Source organism: Myotis nattereri (assembly GCF_964212035.1).
Source record: "Myotis nattereri genome assembly, chromosome: 13".
NCBI classification, from domain to species: domain Eukaryota; kingdom Metazoa; phylum Chordata; class Mammalia; order Chiroptera; family Vespertilionidae; genus Myotis; species Myotis nattereri.
Genome location: NC_138088.1, coordinates 43,974,419 through 43,996,255, shown reverse-complemented (window position 1 = coordinate 43,996,255; position 21,837 = coordinate 43,974,419). Strand labels below are relative to the sequence as shown.

General features: G+C 51.9%; 1 protein-coding gene across 7 annotated transcripts; it reads left to right on the top strand.

The window, feature by feature from the left end:
• Positions 1–886: 886 nt before the first annotated feature.
• Positions 887–21,548, top strand: KCNIP2 (potassium voltage-gated channel interacting protein 2; the record flags this gene model as incomplete). 7 transcript variants are annotated; one of them, XM_081104986.1, is made up of 10 exons in its annotated part: positions 898–1,220; positions 16,563–16,658; positions 17,705–17,758; positions 18,393–18,517; positions 18,925–18,994; positions 19,194–19,264; positions 19,387–19,494; positions 19,667–19,771; positions 19,905–19,967; positions 20,246–21,545. In XM_081104986.1, the coding sequence occupies 10 exons, from the start codon at positions 1,148–1,150 to the stop codon at positions 20,291–20,293; spliced, it is 813 nt and encodes a 270-aa protein (XP_080961112.1). In that variant the 3' UTR covers positions 20,294–21,545. The 7 variants fall into 7 exon arrangements, with proteins under 7 accessions (XP_080961113.1, XP_080961114.1, XP_080961112.1 ...); XM_081104990.1 differs by having other exon boundaries at positions 899–1,220; positions 16,563–16,673; positions 17,660–17,758; positions 20,246–21,548; XM_081104987.1 differs by lacking the exon at positions 17,705–17,758 and having other exon boundaries at positions 887–1,220.
• Between the last annotated feature and the right edge of the window lie 289 nt (positions 21,549–21,837).

The window sequence follows — 21,837 nt, the reverse complement described above, 5'->3', positions numbered from 1 at the left end:
CTATACCATCCAGACCCACCAGACACTGCCCTCCCCTCCATCCTCATGGGGGGTGGGATGGGGAGGGTTCGTGGGGAGGGAGTGGGGCTCACATCAAGAGCATTTATTCCCCACTGTGGATCTTCACCTGGATCCTCAAACGCTCCGTTGCCACCTCCTCCCCCCAAAATAATCTTACGGATAAACGAGGAATCTAGGACAGAGCAGGTGATAGGAGAGAGAAGGCCAGGCAAGTTGAAGAAACAGAAGAGCAAGAAAGTCTTGAGAAGCTGCCCTGTTTCACTTTTCCTTTTCTCCCCAGTTGGCCAACAGGGGTCATTAGATCAGGAAAGAAGGCGCCCTGAGAATGAATGGGCCCAAAGGCCTGGAGTGAGTGAGGGTTGGGGTACTTCTGAGAGAAGGGAATTGTAGCCCACTGGCCCGAGAAAAGTCTGTATTAGTGGCACTGACCCCTCTGAATCCCCACCCCCCACCCCCTTCAAGCAGGGTGGGCACTGGCGGGGGCAGGGGGAGGAGGGAGGCACCGAGACCCATACATAGGAAGAGAGCAACAGAGAAAAATAGGGGCTACACAGGGACTGACTAACGGGGACTCGGACGGAGATTTACCCGACCTGTGCTGGCTTAGAGGGGAAAGTGCCTGAGAATTGGGGGCGGAGTTTCCTCACAGTGGGGCCTTTCTGGCCCTGCTCTCTCTTCCACCTCCAAAACCCAGGGCTTCGGGTTTAGGGGGTAGTGTTGTTGGAGAGCCAGTCTCTCTCCCGCACTTCGCAGCTCACCCTTTCACCGGGTGCCTCCCGGAGCTGCAAAGAGGAGGGGGCGGGGGTAGGGGGAGCCAATCCCGGCAGCGCCAAAGGGGGGAGGCAGTGGTGACAGCCGCGGGGAGGGGGCGGGAGGAAAGAGGCGGCTGGCTCCGGCTCCGCGCTCAGCTCTGCTCTGCCTCAGGCTCTGCGCTCACCTACTGCCCAAGCCTCCCTTCCGCTCCTGCCCCAGGACCCCTGGGTGGGCTCCAGACCCCTCCCGGCCCCCAGACTCTCCTGGCCCCCAGCCCCTTCGCCGCCAGGGGGCGCCGTGTGAGCGCCCTATCCCAGCCACCCGGCGCCCCCTCCCACAGCCCAGGCGGGACGGGAGGGGGTCGCCGGGGGCCATGCGGGGCCAGGGTCGCAAGGAGAGTTTGTCCGATTCCCGAGACCTGGACGGATCCTATGACCAGCTCACTGGTGAGTCGGTGGATCGGGGCTCGTGGGAGGGAGGGTAGATTCCATTCCTCCAAACCCTTAAGCCTCTGACCCTGCCAAGCCCTTACCCACACTCTGCCCCATTTCCAGGCACCTTCTGGCTGTTCTGGGCCCCTGGACACAGGTTCAAAGCCTTGGGTCCTACGGGGGCGGAGGGAGGGGGGATGGCTGGGGGTGGGGAGAGTCGGTGGGCAGGTGGGGAGACAAGGCAGGAGGGTTCTGGTGGGAGGTGCGTGAGTGCCTGTCATTCTTTGTGTGTATCTGTATGTATGTGTGTGTGTGTATGTATATATATATATATATATATATATATATATATATATATATATATATATATATATACCTCCCACAGCTGGTTGCCATGTGCCCTGGGCTTGGTGACAGCCAGGGTGAGCATGATTGTATGTGGCTGTGGGATTGTATGATCTCGTCAGATGTTTGAGTGAGGTTATGTAGTATCCTGAGTGTACTAATGAAGTTCTTTGACCATGTGTTTCTGTTCTGTGTGCAACTCTGTACTTTGAGTGTGTGATCCTGTATGAAGTCGCATGTGACTACCATTAGTGTCAGGGCTTCACTTTATGGTGGTATGTCTCTTTGTAAGATGTTGTGAACTTCCTGGGGCAAGCCTTTGTTAAAGTGGGTTGTGTTGTGTTTTGTGATTGTGAGACTAAGTGGGCTATAGTGGCATTTGATACTGATTGTGCACTTTCATGTGGTGGTGTCTTCAGTGGGGCTTTGTGAGTGTCTGTGACACGTCTTACCCTGGTGCTTCTCTAGCTTCCTGGCGCACAAGGAGCTCTTCAGTACACACCGCTGTTTTCCCCAGGTTTTCCACAAGTAGCCCAGGTGGACCCAGGGGGGACTCTAGTGTCCTAGCTACCCAGCCTGGCTCCTAGGAGCAGCATCTGGCCCCTGTCCCTGGGCTTTGGTTAGTGCTGGGTCAGGTCCCACCCCACCGCCCATAAAGTACTCAGAGATCATTCTTATAACTGAAGCTCATTCGATACCCTACAGCCCTCCCAGAACTTCACCCAAACCCAAAGGGAAACGCACTCTCTTGCCTCCCTCTAGACCCCGAGATAGAAAGAAGCTCTAGGCCTGGGAGGTGCCGTGTGGCCTCCCTTTATAACTCCCCCAAACCACTTTGCTGCCCACATACCCTCTCTCTCCCACACTGGGGGGTATGTGAAACCAGTACCTCTGTGCCTGTGCACATTCCTGGGTTTGGGAGGCAGATCCATGTGTTTGTGTGGGTGACAACTTGTGTACATTTCCATGTACGTGTGTGTTCTGTCTCTCATTGTGCAGCCTGCTCAAACCCTCTAACAGAAAATGAGGAGGAAGACTGTCTCCTCGGTGTGTGAAACAAGTTGGGGAGGTGAAAGGAGGCTGTGATCCTTGTCTGTCCTGATGGAAATGAGGTTAAGACTTGGGGACAGGGTAGAGGACTAGAATGTGTCTTTCCGACTCACTAAGCCTCGAAGGTCCTAGTTCCTATCTCAGACTCCCAAGAGGGAAGCCCACTCAGGCAGGCCCCAGATGTGCCCCAGATGTGCCCCAGATGTGCCTCAGATCTGGATGGAATCCAAAGGTCCCGCTGTCTATTTCTGCTCTGTGCTGTCCTCATCTCAGGATCCTTGAGCGTAGTAAGGGCCCAGGGCCCTTATTAGCACCACATTAGTCAGTGTTGCTTCCTGTTTTAATTGATCCTCCCTATAATGGAAGCGTCCCCACCTCACTTGGCTGTGTGAATCAGAGATTGATTGGGTGACGGTGGGGAAGCACTTTTATTAGAAGGTGCAGGAATGGAAATGTGAATACCAGGTATGTGTGACTTTTTCCTCTCTCTGAGCCTCACTTTTCTCATCTGTGAAATGGGGAATACTACCTCCTGCCTGCCGGCCTCCCAAGGGAAAGAGAAAGGTCAAATGTTGGCAAGCATCAAGAATCATGTTCTGTGTCATGAGCATCCTCTCTGTAGAAAGTTCTACACAGGGCTGTGAAAGAGAAATAGGACTACCAGGATCTCTCCTTGCGAAGGAGGCCTTATTTTATAGCAAAAGACAAATGGGGTTGGAATGCCCCCTGTGTTAAAGCGCTGGGCACTCAGAGATGCCTGAGCAGAACCTGAAGGGGAGTCGTTGTCCACGGTACTGAAGAACGTTTAGGGGAGAGGTGCGGCCGCGTCCTCCCAAAGTACCTTCCCTGTGCAGACCGAGAAGACTTTTGGGGGGTGGAGGGAGTGAGAGTCACCCCGCCCCGCATCTAACACCCCTGGTCTTACCAGCCTGGCAGGGCCGCTTGGCAGTGAGGCGGGGTGGGAAAAATCAATGATCAATGGCGGTCCTTTGCTAGCTGGAAACGAAGAACTGGAAAAGATGAGAGAATATGCACCTGGCTGGCCAAGGCCAGAGCTCCAGTCGCTGGGCCTGGGATCTCCGGAATCGCGTCCTAATGGCCATAAATATTGTTCCCCGGACTGGGGCGCCCCCGTGTGGTATTGAAGGAGCTATGCTTGCGGAGCTGATTCTGTATGTGATGTTACCAAATCAAAGGGCAAGATTTGCATGGAGTTCGGCGGCGACTCTTGCCTTGTAAACGTAAGATTTTCAAACAAAAATACGGGATGCCAGTCGAGAGGAGTGGAATTATGTCCCTTCTGTCCCAGCAGTTTGAAAGCATAGTGGGTAAGAAAAGGGTTTACTTTGGGTAAAGCCGGATGTGAGTGAATTCAGGAAAGAGGTCAGGACTCGGACTGAGAAGAGGGGGCTTCTCCCCCTGCCAGGGTGGCTCAGTGGTTGAGCGTGGACCTATGAACCAGGCGGTCACTGTTCAATTCCCCGTCAGGGCACATGCCAGGGTTGCAGGCTCGATCCCCAGGAGGGGGCGTGCAGGAGGCAGCTGATCAATGATTCTCTCTCATCATTGATGTTTCTAGCTCTCTCATTCCCTGCCTCTCTGAAATTAATAAATGTATATATATATATATTATAAAAAGGGGGGCTTCTCCCAATGCATTTGGCTGGCAGTCAGTGTATGATGGGAGAATCTGTGTACCTGCTGGGACAGAGGGACACAAAACAAACAGCCATGAGAGGAAGGAATTGGGAGCCAGGAGAGAGATCGGTAGGGGCACATCCCTGCCACCTCTTCTTTGCCCAATACACTGGCCAGCTCCTCCTCCCTTCTGCTCTCTCTCCCATTGGTCCAGGAAGTATGCAAGTGTGGGAAGTTGCCATGACAACTGTGTCCTCTCACCTCTTACCCCTTCATATCTCTGCCAAAATGCAAAGAGGAGGGTGTGACAAGCAGAGGAAGGGCTGAAGAAGGGCAGTAAAAGATACGGTTCATTTACCCACAACTCCTTTTTCGAAACCCGTGGGTGCGCCTCTTCCCCAGCAGAAATCCAGAAAATGTTCCCAAAGAAGGCTATGAAGAGAGTCCGCGCTGTCCCGCCCCCCTCCCTTCCCCCCCTCCCCGTGCCCCCTCCGCTTCAGCCTCAGTCTAGGGGGCTCTAGGAACTTTGGGGTCCAGTGCTCTAGATGCTGGGGTAGGGCTAGGGCGAGTTCCCCTCGTGCGGTCCGGAGAAGACCTGGAGTGGAATGAGGCTCTGCTGTCTGAGGTCCTGGTCCTGCGGGTCCGGCCCTCCCGCGCCGCCCACGCAGGGCCCACAAGGCGGAGACCCAACCACCCCGGGCCTTGGGGGCGGAGCTTGGCCACTGTGCTCTCAGCGGAATCATGAGCCGTTGCCCCCGCAGGTGCAGGAGCCCATTGGGGCAGGCAGCACGATCCCTCTACCAGCTGGTGACTGGGTCGCTGTCGCCAGGTATGAGGAAGGGAGGAAGGGGCTGGACCCCTCAAAAAGTGAGCGAAGTGGGATGAAGCTTTACAAGGGTGGGGAGGGAAAGGGCCCCTCACAGGTGGAGGGAGCAGGATCGCTCCAAAAAAAGGGGGCGGGGGGTTAAAGGGCAGTACCCATGACAGGGTTCCTTACCGAGGAGGTGGAGGAGATAGGGGTCCTCAAGGAGGAAAGGAGAGGGGCATCATGGTCCCTCCCCATGGTAGAGGAGCGGGCAGGGCTTCTCATTGAGGGCAGAGGAGGGGGCTTCAAGCAGGTGAGTGTAGGAGGCAAGACACCTCACAGGGATAAAAGGAAGAAGTTTGCAGCAGAGCAGGGGGAAAGCACAGCCCTTTACGGGATTGTTTAGTTTAATGGGATCGTAAGATGACGGGGGTGAGTGTCCAGAGGAAACACATCTCAGGTAGGACTGGACCAACATGAACTCGGCTAGTGAGCTCATGCATGACGGGGTGGGTGAACTTGTGTGGCATAAGGATTACATGTCACTGTTTTGTCTCTCTGAGTCGTACTGAGGGGGTTGTGCATGCATCAGTGAGGTTGTGAACGCTGGGGCTGTGTCCCTGCGGTTGCATATCCCTGGGATTCTGTGACAGTGGAACTGCCTGTACGTAAGTTTTATGCTTTAGAGTTGGGTTGGGGGTTCCTGAGTCACACTACATTAGTTGTGCAGCCTTCTCAAGATTGTACTTTGGTGTGGGATTTGTGGAATTTATGATATGGGGATTATGGACATCTTATGTTGGCACTGCTATTTGTACACACTTGCCCTTGGGTTTCCTTAGGGCTGCCTGGCAAACCCAGCATCCCCTCCCCTCTGGCCCCAGGGAGGCGAAACAACCTAACCCTGGGGCGTTCTGGAACCTGTAGTTCTCTGGCTCTCTCCATGGTATCCACTTGAGCCCCTGGAGCACAGGCAGGCCTCTCCTTGCCTTGTGCTCCTCAGAAGGAGGGGAGATGGGGCTGAGCCAGAGTCATACTTAGAAGTTGCTTGGGTAGCATGCGTCCCCCAAGCCCACTGCTTGGGCCTGTCTTTGGTGACAGATGGCTAGAGCCTGGCAGGGCCAGTTCTCAATCATAGGCATGACTTCCAGGCCCCAAAATAGCCCAAAGGCCTAGGAGTTCATTAATCACCTGATACAGCTGGGGGCTGCTGTGTCTTCTGGCTGCTGTGTCTTCTGGCCTGGCTGGGATAGAGTGGAGCCGGGCACTGAGAGAGAATGCCTGGGGTCTTCACTGGCTGGGATCTTCACTGGAGGAGGAAGGATGGAGAAAGTGGGACAGAAACATAGGGTGGGTGCCCCCATTAGGTCTGAATGACTAAATGATAGGAGTATCTCTGCTGAGATTTGAGAGAGCCAGGGAGGGCCCACCTAATGCTTCAAGAAAGTTTTCCCGTGAGCCTTCACTCTGTCTGAAGCACTTCCATTAAGACTTCACTTCTTTGCTCTGGCTGGTGTGGCTCAGTGGTTGGGTGTTGTCCTGTGCGCTGGGGTGTCAGTGGTTCAATTCAGGGTTAGGACACATGCCTGAGTTTTGAGCTTGTTCCCCGGGGGGACGTTCAGGAGGCAGCCAATCTGTTTCTCTCTCACAATGATATTTCTCTCTCTCTCTCTCCCTCTCCATTTCTCTCTCTCCAAAATCACTAAGCCCTAGCCGGTTTGGCTCAATGGGGAGAGCATCGGCCTGCAGATTGAGGAGTCCTGGGTTCGATTCCAGTCAAGGGCACATACCTGAGTTGCAGGCTCAATCCCTGGCCCCAACCAATCGATGTGTCTCGATATTTCTCACACTCCGTCTTTCCCTCTCCCTTAACACTCTCTCTAAAAATCAATGGAAAAATATCCTCGGGTGAGGATTAACAAAAAACAAAAAAACAAAACAAAACAAAAACATTAAAAATTAAAAATCAATAAAAACATATTTTTTAAAAAGACTCCACTCCTTTGAATAAAGAACTAGAGGATGCTAGAGGTGATAGCGGAGGACACATCTGGGCAGGTTTCTCACAGGACCCATGGACTTGAGAGATCTCTGGGCAGGGAGAAGGGAGAACCTGAAAAACGACTCACTCTTTCACTTCTCACAGACCCTCCCACCAGAGGCCTGATTGATGTAGGACCTTGAGTCCCTGTAAGGCTGGGTCAAGGCTAAGTCAGGGTCTCTAAAGGTTGAGGGTGGGAGTGAGAGAGGAAAGTAGAAGGTCAGGGACAGGGCAATTGGCTGCAAGGTTGTCAACCAGTCCATCTGTGAATCAGTGTCAGAGGTCAGGAAGATGATGCTGTACTAACTCTTTCAATCCAAATAGTCTGGCTTGGCATTCAAGGCTCCATGGACTCCGACCCTTTTGTTTTATCACTTTTAGCTCCTGGGTGACAAAGCTACAGTCATCCAGGATTGCTTGCCATATCCACATGCATTGGAGAGATAGCCTGTGGGAGCTGGCAGATCATTTGTTCTGGTTCAAGTGTTTCATTGACTTTATTTTCTCTTTAGTTTCCAATGCCCTAGGACCATGGTCGGCAAACCCCGGCTCGTGTGCCACATGCGGCTCTTTGGCCCCTTTAGTGTGGCTCTTCCACAAAATACCACGTGCGGGCGCGCACGTACAGTGCAATTGAAACTTCGTGGCCCATGCGCAGAAGTCGGTATTTTGTGGAAGAGCCGGTATTTTGTGGAAGAGCCACACTGAAGGGGCCAAAGAGCCGCATGTGGCTCGCGAGCCGCAGTTTGCTGACCACTGCCTAGGAGATGTATCGGTGAAGAAATTGCTTTGGCATATGTCTGAGATTTTGTTGCCTTTGGATTCCTCTAGTATTTTTATGGTTTCCCGTCTTACATTTAAGTCCTTTATCCATTTTGAGTTTATTTTTGTGCATGGTGTAAGTTGGTGGTCTAGTTTCATTTTTTTGCATGTATCTGTCCAATTTCCCCAGCACCATTTATTGAAGAGACTGTCTTGACTCCATTGTATGTTCTTGCCTCATTTGTCAAATATTAATTGAGCATATTGGTTCGGGTTGATTTCTGGGTTCTCTATTCTATTCCATTGATCTATATGTCTGTTCTTGTGCCAGTACCAGGAAGTTTTGAGAACAGTGGCTTTGTAATACAGCTTGATATCTGGTATTGAGATCCCACCTACTTTGTTCTTCTTTCTCAGGATCACTGCAGCTACTTGGGGTATTTTTTTATTCCAGATGAATTTTTGGAGAGTTTGTTCTAGGTCTGTGAAATACGTCATTGGTATTTTAATGGGGAGTGCATTGAATCTATAGATTGCTTTGGGTAGTATGGACATTTTAATGATGTTGATTCTACCAATCCAAGAACATGGTATGTTCTTCCATCTGTTTATGTCTTCCTCTATCTCTTTTCAACGTCCTGTAGTTTTCTGAGTAGAGGTCTTTTACCTCTTTAGTTAAGTTTATTCCTAGGTATCTTAATTTTTTTGGTGTGATGGTAAATGGGATTGCTTTTTCAATCTCTCTTTCTGTAAGTTCATTATTGGTGTATAGAAATGCCATAGATTTCTTGGCATTAATTTTGTATCCTGCTACATTGCTGAATTCATTTATTAAGTCTAATAGTTTTTTGATGGAGTCTTTAGGGTTTTTTATGTACAATATCATGTCATCTGTGAATAAGGACAGTTTTACTTCTTCATTTCCAATTTGGATGCCTTTTATTTCTTCTTCTTGTCTAATCGCAATGGCTAATACTTCCAGTACTATGTCGAACAGGAGTGGTGAGAGTGGGCATCTCTGTCTTGTTCCTGTTGTTTCATTGACTTTAGAGAGAGAGAGGAATGGAGAGGGAGAAACACTGATCAGTTGCCTCCCGCAAGCCCCCTACTGGGGATCAAGCCTGCAACCTGGGCATGTGCCCAGACTGGAAATTGAACCCGTGATCTCTCAGTGCATGGGACAATGCTCAACCAACTGAGCAACACTGTCCAGGGCCTGGTTCAAGTTTTCATCTATCCCTTATCATCTGTGCTATCTTGGGAAAATCACTTCTCTGAGCCCCAATTCTTTCATCTACAAAATAGGTATACTACTACTCACTCTAACCATGCCAGCTATAAACTAAACACGGGAATAATAGACCTTATCTATCAGGTTTATTATGAGGACTAAGTGAGGTAATATATGCAAAGTATCCAGGACACAAAATGTGCTCAATAAATGATCCCTTTGTTATGGTGGTCCTTTGACATTGTAGCCATCCTTTAAGAGTCAGCTCAAAAAATAACTTCTCCAAGTTTTGCCTGGCCTCCCACTTAGAAAGTTTTTACTATAGCTCATTTCATGGTTTGCCTAGAACAGTTCCTACCATGTAGTAGGCATGCAACAAATATTTTTTTAAAAATATATTTTATTTATTTATTTTTTACAGAGAAGAAGGGAGAGGGATAGAGAGTTAGAAACATCGATGAGAGAGAAACATCAATCAGCTGCCTCTTGCACACTCCCTACTGGGGATGTGCCCTCAACCAAGGTACATGCCCTTGACCGGAATCGAACCTGGGACCCTTGAGTCCGCAGGCTGACGCTCTATTCACTGAGCCAAACCGGTTAGGGCAACAAATAGTTTCTGAATGAATAAATGGCTTGTAGTTCTCTCAGTGAGCTGTCTCTCCCTGTCTAGTGGGAGCCAGAGTTCATCTTTGTTTCACAGGCACCGACTCAGAGCCTGGCATTCAATTTGTCTATACAATTTTTTTTAACATCCTCACCCAATAGGAACTTGGAATTTAGTTGAGGAAGCAGGTTTGATCCAGTAATATCTGGGTTCAAATCTGCATCATTTAACTAGGTGACTTTGAGCAAGTCCTTTTATCTCTTCTGGCCTTGTTTAATTCATCAATAAAAAGGGCACAACACTAATCACTCTGCCTACCTCATGGGGTTGTCATGAGAAGCCACTGAGAGAACAATGTGGAAACAGTTTGTGCATTGTTAAGAGCTATAGAAATATAAGGGGGGAGTGGCATGTTATTAATAACAGTCACAGCCTTAGTCAGTTTGGTGCAGTGTATAGAGCATCGGCCTGTGGAGCAAAGGGTCCTGGTTTCAATTCCATCCAGGGCATGTACCTCAGTTGCAGACTCCTCCCCAGCCCAGGTCCTGGTCGGGGGCCCATGCCGGAGGCAACCAATGGATGTGTTTCTCTCACATCGATGTTTCTCCCTGTCTTTCCCTCTCTCTAAAAATTAATGTAGCCCTCGCTGGTTTTGCTCAGTGGATAGAGCATCAGCCTGCAGACTGAAGCATCCCAGGTTCGATTCTGGTCAAGGGCACATGCCCCGGTTGTGGGCTTGATCCCCAGTAGGGGATGGGCAAGAGGCAGCCAGTCAATGAGTCCCTCTCATCATTGATGTTTCTATCACTCTCTCCCTCTCGGAAATCAATAAAAGTATATTTTAAAAATCAGTGGAAAAATACCCTCGGGTGAGGAATAAATAAATAAATGATGGTCACAAACACTTAAGCACTTACTCTGTGCCAGGAGTTATTCTATCAGCTTTCCATTTTTAATTCATTTACTCCAACCAGCAAACATGAGATGGGAAACTGAGGCACACAAAGGTTAAGAACTTGCTCATTTAATTGCAAATTAAATTAAGTGGCAAAGCTGGGATTTGAACCCAGTCTGGCACGTTGGCCCATGCTATTACTGTTAGGTCGCCAAAGGAGGAATGCAGAGGCCCCAAGGGTGAGGGATCACGAATTTATTCACTCATCCGCACACCAGGTGGCTGAGCCTGATGGCTCTAGCACCCAGTGACAGGCGTCAGCGGCTTTTAAAGGACTTTTGGCGGGCTTTTTTCTGGCCCGAGACTTCTTTGTGCATACCCGGAGGGGAGATAATGGAATGTGGTTGCAGCAAGTGAAGTGGTCTAAGCAAAGGGAGTGTCCATAGTGAAATGGCCTGAAAAGCCAGTTCCCCAGGGAGGGGTATTGATTCAATTGTTCGATCAAACCTAACAATTACCTAGTATGCTAGACTGCCTCCTTTTATTGTTCCCACTAATATATTCCAGAATTAGGTGCTGAGTTTTGAGGGCCCAACATTGAGTTCAGTAGAAATTCAGGTATCTGAGAGTCCGCTGAGGGCTGGAGGCTTTGAAGGGAAGGGAATGTAAGATGTCTCCAAAAGTTAGGTAAGAACTGTAGGACCGAAGGAGAGCAGGAGGGAGGGCATTCCAGGCAGAGGGAATAGTAGGAGCAAAGGCACAGAGAGAGCACCGAGTTTGGTGTATTTGGGAGACGGTGAGGAGGCCAAATGGCTGAAAGAAAAAGAGATCTGCTGAGGAGGGTAAGGGGAGGGTATTAAATGCCAGATGTGGAATTTGGACTGTGACAGGAAGATGTTTGCTGGTTTCACCTGTTAATCTGTAATCTCTAAAGTGTGAGAACCTGAAAGCAGTCCCTGAGTTGACTTCTTCTTGGGGGAGGAGAGGAGGGAAAGCAGAGGATCAAGCCTGGGGTGCTACCCTCCTTCCCTCCTTTCAACACCTTCCTGGGATGTTGGGCTGCGGGGAAGGCTAAAGGGGTAAGATATGGCCTGACCCCCAGTGGTGGGCTGTAGAACTACAGATCAGTGATCAAATGGAGTGGTGGGACCAGCTCCCACCCAACTCCCACCCCACAAATGGGGCTCAGTCACACACTCATTCCAGAGCTGGACCCCGAAAGAGGGCTTCCTCTGGGGTCCATCATCCTAAGCTGGGCCTCCTCGGTGGGCAAGCTGTCTAAGGGAGCCAGTGTAGTGTGGTGGTTTAGAGTGCAGCAGGCTCACAGTCAGACTGGTGTAAAATTGAGGCTCTGATACTGATCTCACCTTCTTATGCCTTAACTTCACCACCTGTAATGTGGGGATAATTCTACTGCTGTCACAGGTTTATTGTGAAAACTCAGCATGATAGTGTGTGTAAGCACATAGAACTCTGTCAGGCACACAGTGAGTGCTCAGTGTTACTCAGCTGTGCAGTAACTCAGCAGCCCTAGTCCTCTGGCTCTGCAGGCCTCTCCCCACCCCTACACTCACCACCACCACTGACCCCGAAGGAGCTGGGAAGATGGGGGAGGAGTTCCAGGAATGTTCCAGGGGTGCAGTGGGGGTGGTGCCCTGGGCGGGTTCAGATTTCTCTTCTACCCTGGGCTTCTCCATCTGCTCAGTAATGGTTCCCTAGGAGCAGGCAGGGCTTAGGGAGCCCCAGTCAGGAGGAAGGGAAGAACACAGTCCCTCGTACTCTCCCAAGAAACTGAGTCTCTTGGTCCCAAAGGCAGATGCAATAAGTCTCCTCCCAAAAAGGTCCTGATAAGGCTAAGGTCTCTATCCTTGCAGACTTTTTTCCTGCCCAGGCTATTGGACCTAATTCTCCCTCCCTGGGCCTCAATTTTCCTGTCTGTGGCCAGTGGGAAGAGAACGCTTTGCCCCAACCCCCACTGTCTCCATGGCAACCGCAATCGATGCTGGTAGTGTCCTCTGGGCGGGAGAGGTCACTGCTTTCTTCCCTCTTATATTCTCATACAGTTCCATGCAGATACAATTACACAACCACCAGAGACCTGTACTCCTAATTATAGGACACATCCATATTACCAGTCCTCAGACCCACAGCCCGTAAGTCTACTAAAACACAGACACTTACACCCATACACACTCAGAAATATTTCAATACATTCTCTCACACACACCACAGACACCCAGGTCACATACCCCTAGACACAAGACACACACCTAATAGATAGGTGCACAATCAGGTGTAAGCACACAGACACATATTCTCCATACAGACAAACACAGGAATATACACACCAGAAAACACCCAGACACCCATAACATATTCTGACCCATACATCTATTACTTACTCATAATTTCTCACACTGCCCTTCCCTGCCTTCTCCCTAAAGACAGCTCCTCTTTCTACCCCCTCCCTTTGGCACAGAGTAGCCACAGGGTGTCTGGGGGAAGCTGTCCTGGGGACAGAGTTAGGTCACTGTATCCCTCCTCTGGCCTGGCCTGGCCCATATCCTTCACACCAAAAGCTCCCAAGAAGATGCCAATCTAGAGGCTGAAGTGGCCTGTGAAGAGGAAGAAGCTGTGGCTGAGAGGCCAGTGGGGCAGGGGCGGGGTGAGGGAGGTGGGGAGAGGGAGGAGATCCAGGGAAGAAGAAGGGGAGGGAGGCTGCCGGCAGTCCTACTCTCCATGGGGAGCCTGAGGGGGAGGTGGTGTGAGTAGGGCTGGCAGGCCTGCTGAGTCTCAGCCTGGGGACCATGCCCCAGGCCCACCATGAACCTGGAAGGGCTGGAGATGGTCGCCGTGCTTGTGGTCCTCGCTCTGTTTGTCAAGGTCCTGGAGCAGTTTGGCCTCTTTGAGCCTGTCTCCTTGGAAGGTAACCCAGGGGCCTGGGCAGCTCTGGGCTACTGGCTGGAGGGACAGCGCCTGTAGCATTGGGGAGGGGCTACTCTGACTTTTGTGACTGGGAGGAGGAGTGAGCAGATTAGTGATGGGATAGGGCATCTCCGGGAGGTGAGGAGGGATGCTTGGGGAACAGGACATCTGGGAGAGGTACAGACGGGAACTCTGTGGTGGGGCATCTAGGGGAGGTAAGGAGGGAATCTGGAGGACTGGGAGGTGAAGAGAAAAGACCAGTGGACAGGTGTTTGAGAAATGCTAAGGGGTGCAGTGCAGGAGGACTGGAGTTTGGAGATGAGGGAAGTCTGGGAGATAGGAGGAGAGGGCTAGAGATAAGCAGGGGTATCTGGGGTAGAAGAAGGAGGTTCCGGGAATCCTGACACTAGACTTCTGGGGAGTCCCTTTTGGGGTCAGGGGTCCACAACGGCTCTGAAGATGTGTGATTCCCACACCTCTATCCTTGCAGGTATAGGTAACAGAGTGTTTGTGGACTCAGTGGGTGACAGATACAGGGGATATGATTGTGTGTGTTCATGTGTGTGATGAGAAAGGACAAAAGTGTGACTATGTAAGCCTGTGTATTGTGACAGGGATGTGATTTAATGTGTCAAAGTGACAGAGTATGTGGCTTTGTCAGATGGTAGATGTGACTGTGCCTGAGAGGACAGGGTATGTGCTGAGCCTCTTTAGGTATCAGATTGTGGGTGTGGCTGTTCCCAGAGTTTCCTGATAATATTTAACAGTTCTATACCCAAGACTTAGGATGGGGATGGGCTCTGGAGGGACAAGAGAAGGAACACTGTGAATGAAACATTCACAGGTCAGCTCTGGCAGGAGGGTGAGGGGTGGGTCAGACTGGGACCCTGCTTCCTAAGCCCCATATCCTTTCAGGATCCAATGGCAGAATGGTCTCCAGGGTGCAGACACTGGGAGTGGGAGGTCAATTTTCCACTCCACCCCAAAGTCAAGTGGGGAGAGTGATAATGGAGGTAGGGAGGGGACATATTCTGCCTCCACCAGAGTGTTTTGGCCTCTGCCTCCTCTTTACAGCAAGAGCTGTGCAGCTTCATAGCATGGCTGTTCCCCAATTCCACCAGGAATGGGAAAACAAGCAAGAACCATGATAGGAGGACTGCAGGGGAGATGTGGAAGGAGCTAGGGAGAAAAGGAAGGTCCATGCATTGCCTGCTCTAGTGTTCAGTAAGAGCCCAAAACTCCATCCTCTGCTGCATTTATTGGGATGGGGTGGGGAACAGGAATTGATCCTAGATGAACTAGGGTTCATCCAGTTTTAAAAAGATGAAATCAGTTGGGCTCTAACTTGCCACCCCCTTTAGACTATTTAGTGGGAAGAGGGGTCATCTAGGGAACCCAGCATCCCTTAGGCTGAAGGCAGCCCCTTTCTCTTTCTACCTTCAGAGGAGCCTAGAGGGAGGAGATTGAGTCCTGGGAGCAGGTAAGGAGGATGTGCTAAGAGGTGGTGGTTGGAAGAGAGCGGGATTCCCTGCCCCCATCCCCACCTCCCCTGCCTGGTGGCAACTCTACCACCAAAGTCCCCAGGTGCAATCCGGCTTCGGGAAACCAAAGTCCAGGCTAATGGAGTCCTGGGCCAGGGGCCAGGCTGCCATCGATCCCCCACCCGACCCACTCCCTCCCTCCCACCTCTCCATAGCTCCTGCTGCGGAGGAGGGAGAGAGGACATATTGGAGGAGGAGAAGGCCATGACTTCGAGCACTTACCTCCTGAAAATGGGGACTGACTTGGGAGGGCAGGGCCCGTGTGGGAGCTGGGATGCCCAAGTAACCGACAACCAAAGGACGTTGGGGTCCTCGGTGTCTGCACCAGGACCTGTGGACTCTGGCCCTGGCGTCTGGAGGTGGGTGCAGTTGGCAGACAGGCACACATGAATGTGGAGGGTCGCCTGAGGATGCAATTAGAGCTGTAGGACATGCGTGTAAATGAGAGGAAGGGAGACGAATGGTGATCAGTGGGCTCTAGATAGCCCCACCTTACACCAAAATACTCACCTTAAGTTCTGTTATTGCCTCCAAGTTTGCTATCATTTCCCCTTCAAAGAGTTAGCCATACTAGAAAGGACTGGGCAGGGATGCTTTCCGGGTGGATGAGTCAGCTGATGAGAAACGCCGTGCCACTGGTAGGAAGATTTGGTGCCTTGGAATGAGGAGCTGTAGAACAGAAAGGTGGGCATATCCAGGACAGACAGGGATTCTGTGGGTGAGGTGCAGTCTTAGGTATCTGGGTGCCATGGGCACATAAATCACAATATGATAATGGATATGGGACATTGTGACCTTGATATGTGGTATAATATTATAAGGTCTTAGTGTGTCTGTCGTTAACACATTGTGTCATGATGTCCCAGGTCATTGTGTGTTTTGTGTGGTTTGATCATGCTGTGTGTAGTAAGATGGCCTGTAGAGGTCCTCATGTATATGTTTTCCTAGGTCACATTTGTTTGTGTTTGTATTAAGAAATTTTAGGTCAGTGTGTGTGTGTGTGTGTGTGTGTGTGTGTGTGTGTGTGTGTTTTGAAGCCTGCTTAATTAGGCCATCGGGTGTGAGTTACTGTGTATCAGGTTGTCACTGTATGGCATCCATTACTCCGTGATTTATCATTCTATGTGTCACTATACATGCCTGTCTGAATGTGTGTGTGAGAGAGGAGTTCCTACCCAGGCAATCCTTGGGTTGGGCATCACCCTCAGAGGTTCAGCCATAACACTGGAGGCAAGGGCACTGGGTCAGCGGACACTGAAGCCAGTGCTACTTTCCCCCGGCTGCCTCGCAGTCCTCGACTGCATCCCATTATGCAAGGTGCCCGAGCGGCCTCAGTGAGTTTTCCATGCCTCTGAAACCCACTCGGCTCCTCTAAGCCAGCCCCAGCTACCCTCGCCATCTCCTCTTAATTCTCCCCCAACACCCGCCCCCGACCGGGGTTAATTTTTGATGGTGGGAAAGGGAACGGAGGGGCAGTGGGGGTTAATGTGCCTTCCTGGGGTCTTCTCTCTTCCCAGGCCACCCTCCAGGGCCTACTAAAAAAGCGCTGAAGCAGCGGTTCCTCCAGCTGCTGCCATGCTGCGGGCCCCAAGCCCTGCCCTCAGTCAGTGAAAGCAAGTGCTGCTCCTGTACTTCCGGGGCGGGGTCTGTTGTGTGGGATGGGACCGGTGTGTGGGGAGCGGGTGTGTGTGTGTGTGTGTGTGTGTGTGTGTGTCCAGTGTGGGATGGGACGGTGTGTGGGGAGCGGGTGTGTGTGTGTGTGTGTGTGTGTCCAGTGTGGGATGGGACGGTGTGTGGGGAGAGGGTGTGTGTGTGTGTGTGTGTGTGTGTCCAGTGTGGGATGGGACGGTGTATGGGGAGAGGGTGTGTGTGTGTGTGTGTGTCCAGTGTGGAATGGGACGGTGTGTGGGGAGCGGGTGTGTGTGTGTGTGTGTGTGTGTGTCTCCAAGTGTCGGTAGGGTGGGCGCTGGCTGGCACAGGAGTGAGCAGCAAGCGTTGCTACCTCTTTCAGAAGAAACTGGTTGTGGGTGTGGCCAGCTTGGGGGCGTGGCCTGAGTGTCGGTGGGAGGTGCCTGTTTGTGGGCGGGGCCTGTTTGTGGGCGTGGCCGGTGTGTGGGGCTGAGGCGTGAGCCGAGCGCTGTGGCTAAAGTGGCAGCGGCTGTGCAGGTCTGTGCCTGGCTTAGCTGGGTTGTCTGCGACTCGGGCCTCCTGTCGCGTCCCTGGGCATGCGTTGGTTGTCAAGATGTCTGTCGCCCATGCGAATGGAGTGCTCCTTCCGCAGATGCCAGGATGCTTGGGTTTTCCAGTGGCAGCCTGGTTCCCTTTGTCTTAGGCCTGTTTCTTCAGTGGGGCCTTGTCCAGGGCCTAGGATCGTGCTGCATTCTGCAAGCTCTAAAGGCCCGTCTTGTGGTGATTTGAGAGTGTTTGTTTGATTCCTGATCCCACGTGGGGATCGATTTGGAAAAAGGACTGGCACGTGTGCGTGGGGTCCATTTCGTGAGTCTGTGCCCGTTCGTCATGTGTGCTTTTGCGTGCGGGGCTGGGGTGTGCGCACTGTAACACGCAGGTCTGTGAGATTTGCAGTGAGTGTGAGGAGTGAGGTGTGTGTTTGCAGTTGGCCGGGTCTTCAGCTTTCTCGGTGACAGTTCGCTCCCTTCAGCATTAGCTGCCCCAGCCTCCCTACGCCCCCACAGACCCCGCCCGCTGGACCCAGGTGACTTACTCTCCTGGTGGGGGCGGGGGCGGGGGGCTTCGGGAGCACGGGGTGGGGGTATTTGCCTGGGGACTGGATGTTGGGGGCTGGGGAGGGTACTGAGATGGGGCCGAGGGTGGGGCTCTGGCTAAGATTTACCTAGGGCGGAGGCAGGGGTGGGGTCTGGATGGGGCTTGGCTGGAGCTGGGCGGGGCATGGCTCAGGCATGGCTGGGGTAGGCGGGGTTTGGTAGGAAGGAAGGATCTGGAAAAAGGCAAGCCTGGGACTGGACAGATCTCAGTTGGTGTGGGAAGTCCCAGAGCTTGAACCTGTCTTTACTACTCCAACCCCTTCTGGGATGAAGATGGGCTTGGGGCTTTTCCCTCCAACCAGGAACCAAGGGCCCAGGGGCCTGAGACGGGTCGGATCCCTGGCTCTGGGACCAGGCACTGGCCTTGGGCTGATAGACCTCGAAGCTGACCAGTGTCTTTCTCCTTGCCTTCATGTCCTTGGCGTGGGGTCCAGTGAACTGGCAGGCTGGTCTCTGGAGTTGGAGATAAGGGGGATGTATGGGTCCGTGATTTTGAAGAAGGGTTGTGGGGACCGGGCCTGAGGCTCGGCTCTCCCTCCCCTCGTCCCCCCCTAACCCTCGCAGACAGCGTGGAGGATGACTTTGAACTGTCCACTGTGTGTCACCGGCCCGAGGGTCTGGAGCAGCTGCAAGAGCAAACCAAGTTCACTCGCAAAGAATTGCAGGTCCTGTACCGAGGCTTCAAGAACGTGAGTGCAAGGCCAGCCAAACTGGGTGAGGGGTGGGACAGGAGGGGCGGGGCCTATCCAGGACTTCTCGGAAAGGTGGCCTGGCTTTGGGGTGTGAGAGGGAAGGGGAGGCGCAAGGAGAACCCCCTCCTCCTCCCCTCCCAGGCCGAACTTCTAGCCGGAGTTCTGGTCTGTTTGAGATGGGCAGACCAGACTGTCAGGTTAGTTCTGTGCTTATATTTTATTTTATTTATGTCCTGGGAGAAGTCTTGCCTCCCATTAGAAAAGCTGCATGCTGAGCCTCTGGGAGACATGAAGATTTTGTCCTTGCCTGGGGATCTCTGGGCATGGAGGAGAGCGGGGTCTGGAAGAAGAGTAAGTAGAAGGGGGTTTGTCTCTGCCTTCAGTTTGGTCTCCCCCCTCCCCAGGAATGTCCCAGCGGAATTGTCAGTGAGGAGAACTTCAAGCAGATTTACTCCCAGTTCTTTCCTCAAGGAGGTGAGGGGACAGGCCTGCAAGGAAGCAGCTGTTCATCTCTAGGCTGAGTGGGGGAGAGGGTTCTGGAGGGGCTGGGAGTGCCAATGATAAGAGGTGTTTGGGGAATCCCATAGAGATAGGAAGCCCTCTGCTTCCTGTTATGGTGCTTCCCCCACCCCTGTCTGGAAGTCCCGCTTACTGATCCCCACGTATTCTGCAGACTCTAGCACATATGCCACTTTTCTCTTCAATGCCTTTGACACCAACCATGATGGCTCAGTCAATTTTGAGGTAAGCTGGAGGAGGTGGGCCAGGGAGGCCTAGGGCTTCAGGGCCAGAATGTATGGGCCAAACCCAGAGAGGAGGTTGGGTAAAAGGATCTAAAGACATGTTTCCCCCTGCCTCCATCCCAGGACTTTGTGGCTGGTTTGTCAGTGATTCTTCGGGGAACCATAGATGACAGGCTGAACTGGGCCTTCAACCTGTATGACCTCAACAAGGACGGCTGCATCACCAAGGAGGTGTGCACGGCAACCGAAGAGCTGGAGGGGAGGTGTAAAAGGCCCACAGGAAGGAAATGTGACCCACATAGGCATCACCAGCAGGGTGATGCCTGCCTGGGGCCTCCGTCTCCTGGTTTGGAGGCTAGAGGCTCTGAAGAGAGATCCTTTTTTTCTTTTCTTGGTCTAACAGGAAATGCTTGATATCATGAAGTCCATCTATGACATGATGGGCAAGTATACGTATCCTGCACTCCGAGAGGAGGCCCCAAGGGAACATGTGGAGAGCTTCTTCCAGGTGCTTGGGACTGGGTAGGCTGGAGGGTCCTGGAGTGAAGAGAAGGTGAGGTCCCAGTAGGGAACTTGCCTGAATCCTGCCTGCCTCTCTCCTGCCATCCATCCTGTTCTCCCTCCCAATTACCTTTTTGCAGAAGATGGACAGGAATAAGGATGGCGTGGTGACCATTGAGGAATTCATTGAATCTTGTCAAAAGGTACAGGTCCCCACCCTCCACATTTCCCTGGTCTGGACTCAGGGCCTAACTCAATAATATAGGAGAAAGCTCCTGAACTCACCCCCACTCCCAATCCTGTTCCTTCACAACTGGGGGAGGCCTGCCATTCTTCACCTCTGGTCTCTCTGGGTGTCTCCTTCCTCGTTGCCTCTCTGTGTTTCTGAATGTCCTCATTTATGACTCAGTGTCTCTCCCTGCCTCTGACAAGCTCTTTTTCTTTCTTTCTCCAACCTGCCTCTCTCACACCATGGATACAGGATGAGAACATCATGAGGTCCATGCAGCTCTTTGACAATGTCATCTAGCTCACCAGGAGAGGGGGTCAGTTGTCCTGGGGGGGAGGGGGGGGCATCCTCTAGCCCTAGTCCAGTTGGACCTCATCTTTCTCTTCCTAGCTCTCTCCTCACCCTAGACCTGCCCTAGGGCCTGTAGGAATCCAAAAGCCTGGGAATTCAGTGGTTCAGATCATTGGAGCCGAAGGAGCCAGGGAGTGGGCAGAGTGTATCAGCTGGTATTCCCAATTCCCAACAGCTCCCACTCCCTCCCTGACCGTGCTGAGGTTGCCCCTGCTGAAGGAATTAAGTGGTTCTCCACCTCCAACCCCACTCTAGAAACCGCAACACTAGACAAAATTTCTCCTGTTATGGTGCTTCCCCCATCCCTGATATCGTAAACATTTTCCTTAAGACTCCCTTCTCAGACAGGTTGCTCTATCCTTGGCACTGATTGGCCTTTCAGACCAGGGCCTCAGAGAGCTCCCTAGGAGAGGGACAAGGGAGAACTCTCAGGCTTCAGGAGGTGGTTAAGTTCTAGGAAGTAGCTGGAGTGTAAAGCAGAAAGGCCTAGAGATGGTGAGAGCTAAGGCTGACTCTGAGCTCCACAGGTCTGCCACCAGAATATGAGTTTCCAGGCTCTTTAGAAGACCTTGGCTCCTTAGAAACACCCCAGAAATTTTCCATACCATGTTCAGTATGCCAAGAGATCCTGGGATCGTGAAGTCTGGCTCATCCCTAGAATTTTTCTCTCTCCTTCCTTCCTGTTTGTATGGTGGCAGCAGAAGAATATGGCTGGGAGATGTCCCGGCTGATTCCTGCCAAAGGTTCAGCCTACCAGTATGGAGTGAGTTAGGGACCACCCAGTGGATGCATTGGAAGAAAAGGGAAGGAGGGAGGCAGGCATAGCATCTACACCCAATGTGGGGGGCATTCATTAGAATCTTTGATCTACCCAGGCTTTAGTTCAACCCTCCAGATAGCCCCCCCAATTCCTATCTAGTGTCGCCTCTTGCTCTATTAACACTACCCAGAGATGCCCCTGAACACACCTAGAAGTCAGGAATCACAGGAACCAGGTCCCATATCATCAACAGCACCCCTGCCATGCTGCCACCCCTTAATATACCTGCTTGTCCCATTAGCTAGGATCTGAGGGGAAGGGCCCCTGGGAAGCTCCCTTTCCCATCAGAACACTGTTGACTGCTTCGCATTTTTGGCTCCTCTGTATATTTTGTAAAATAAGAAATACACCAGATCCAATAAAACACAATGGCTATGCACAGGCTTCTGTCTCTGCCTTTTTGTCCCTCCTACCCCACACATACCTCTAACTCATGTACCTGAAACCTTTTAGATCCCAAAGAAAGTGCCTCTCTTTCCCATAGTCTGGCCAACCATTGACAGGAGATCAAGGCACAGGTTCTGGAAGGGTTGGAAACCTCCCTGACCTCAGAGAGCACCCATGGGAATCTCTCCTCTTAGAGGAGACAAGGAAGAGACAGGATATTAATGTCCAAAAGACTGTGCCAAACCAACTGTCTTTTGTCTAGACATTATTACAAGTTGAATCAAGA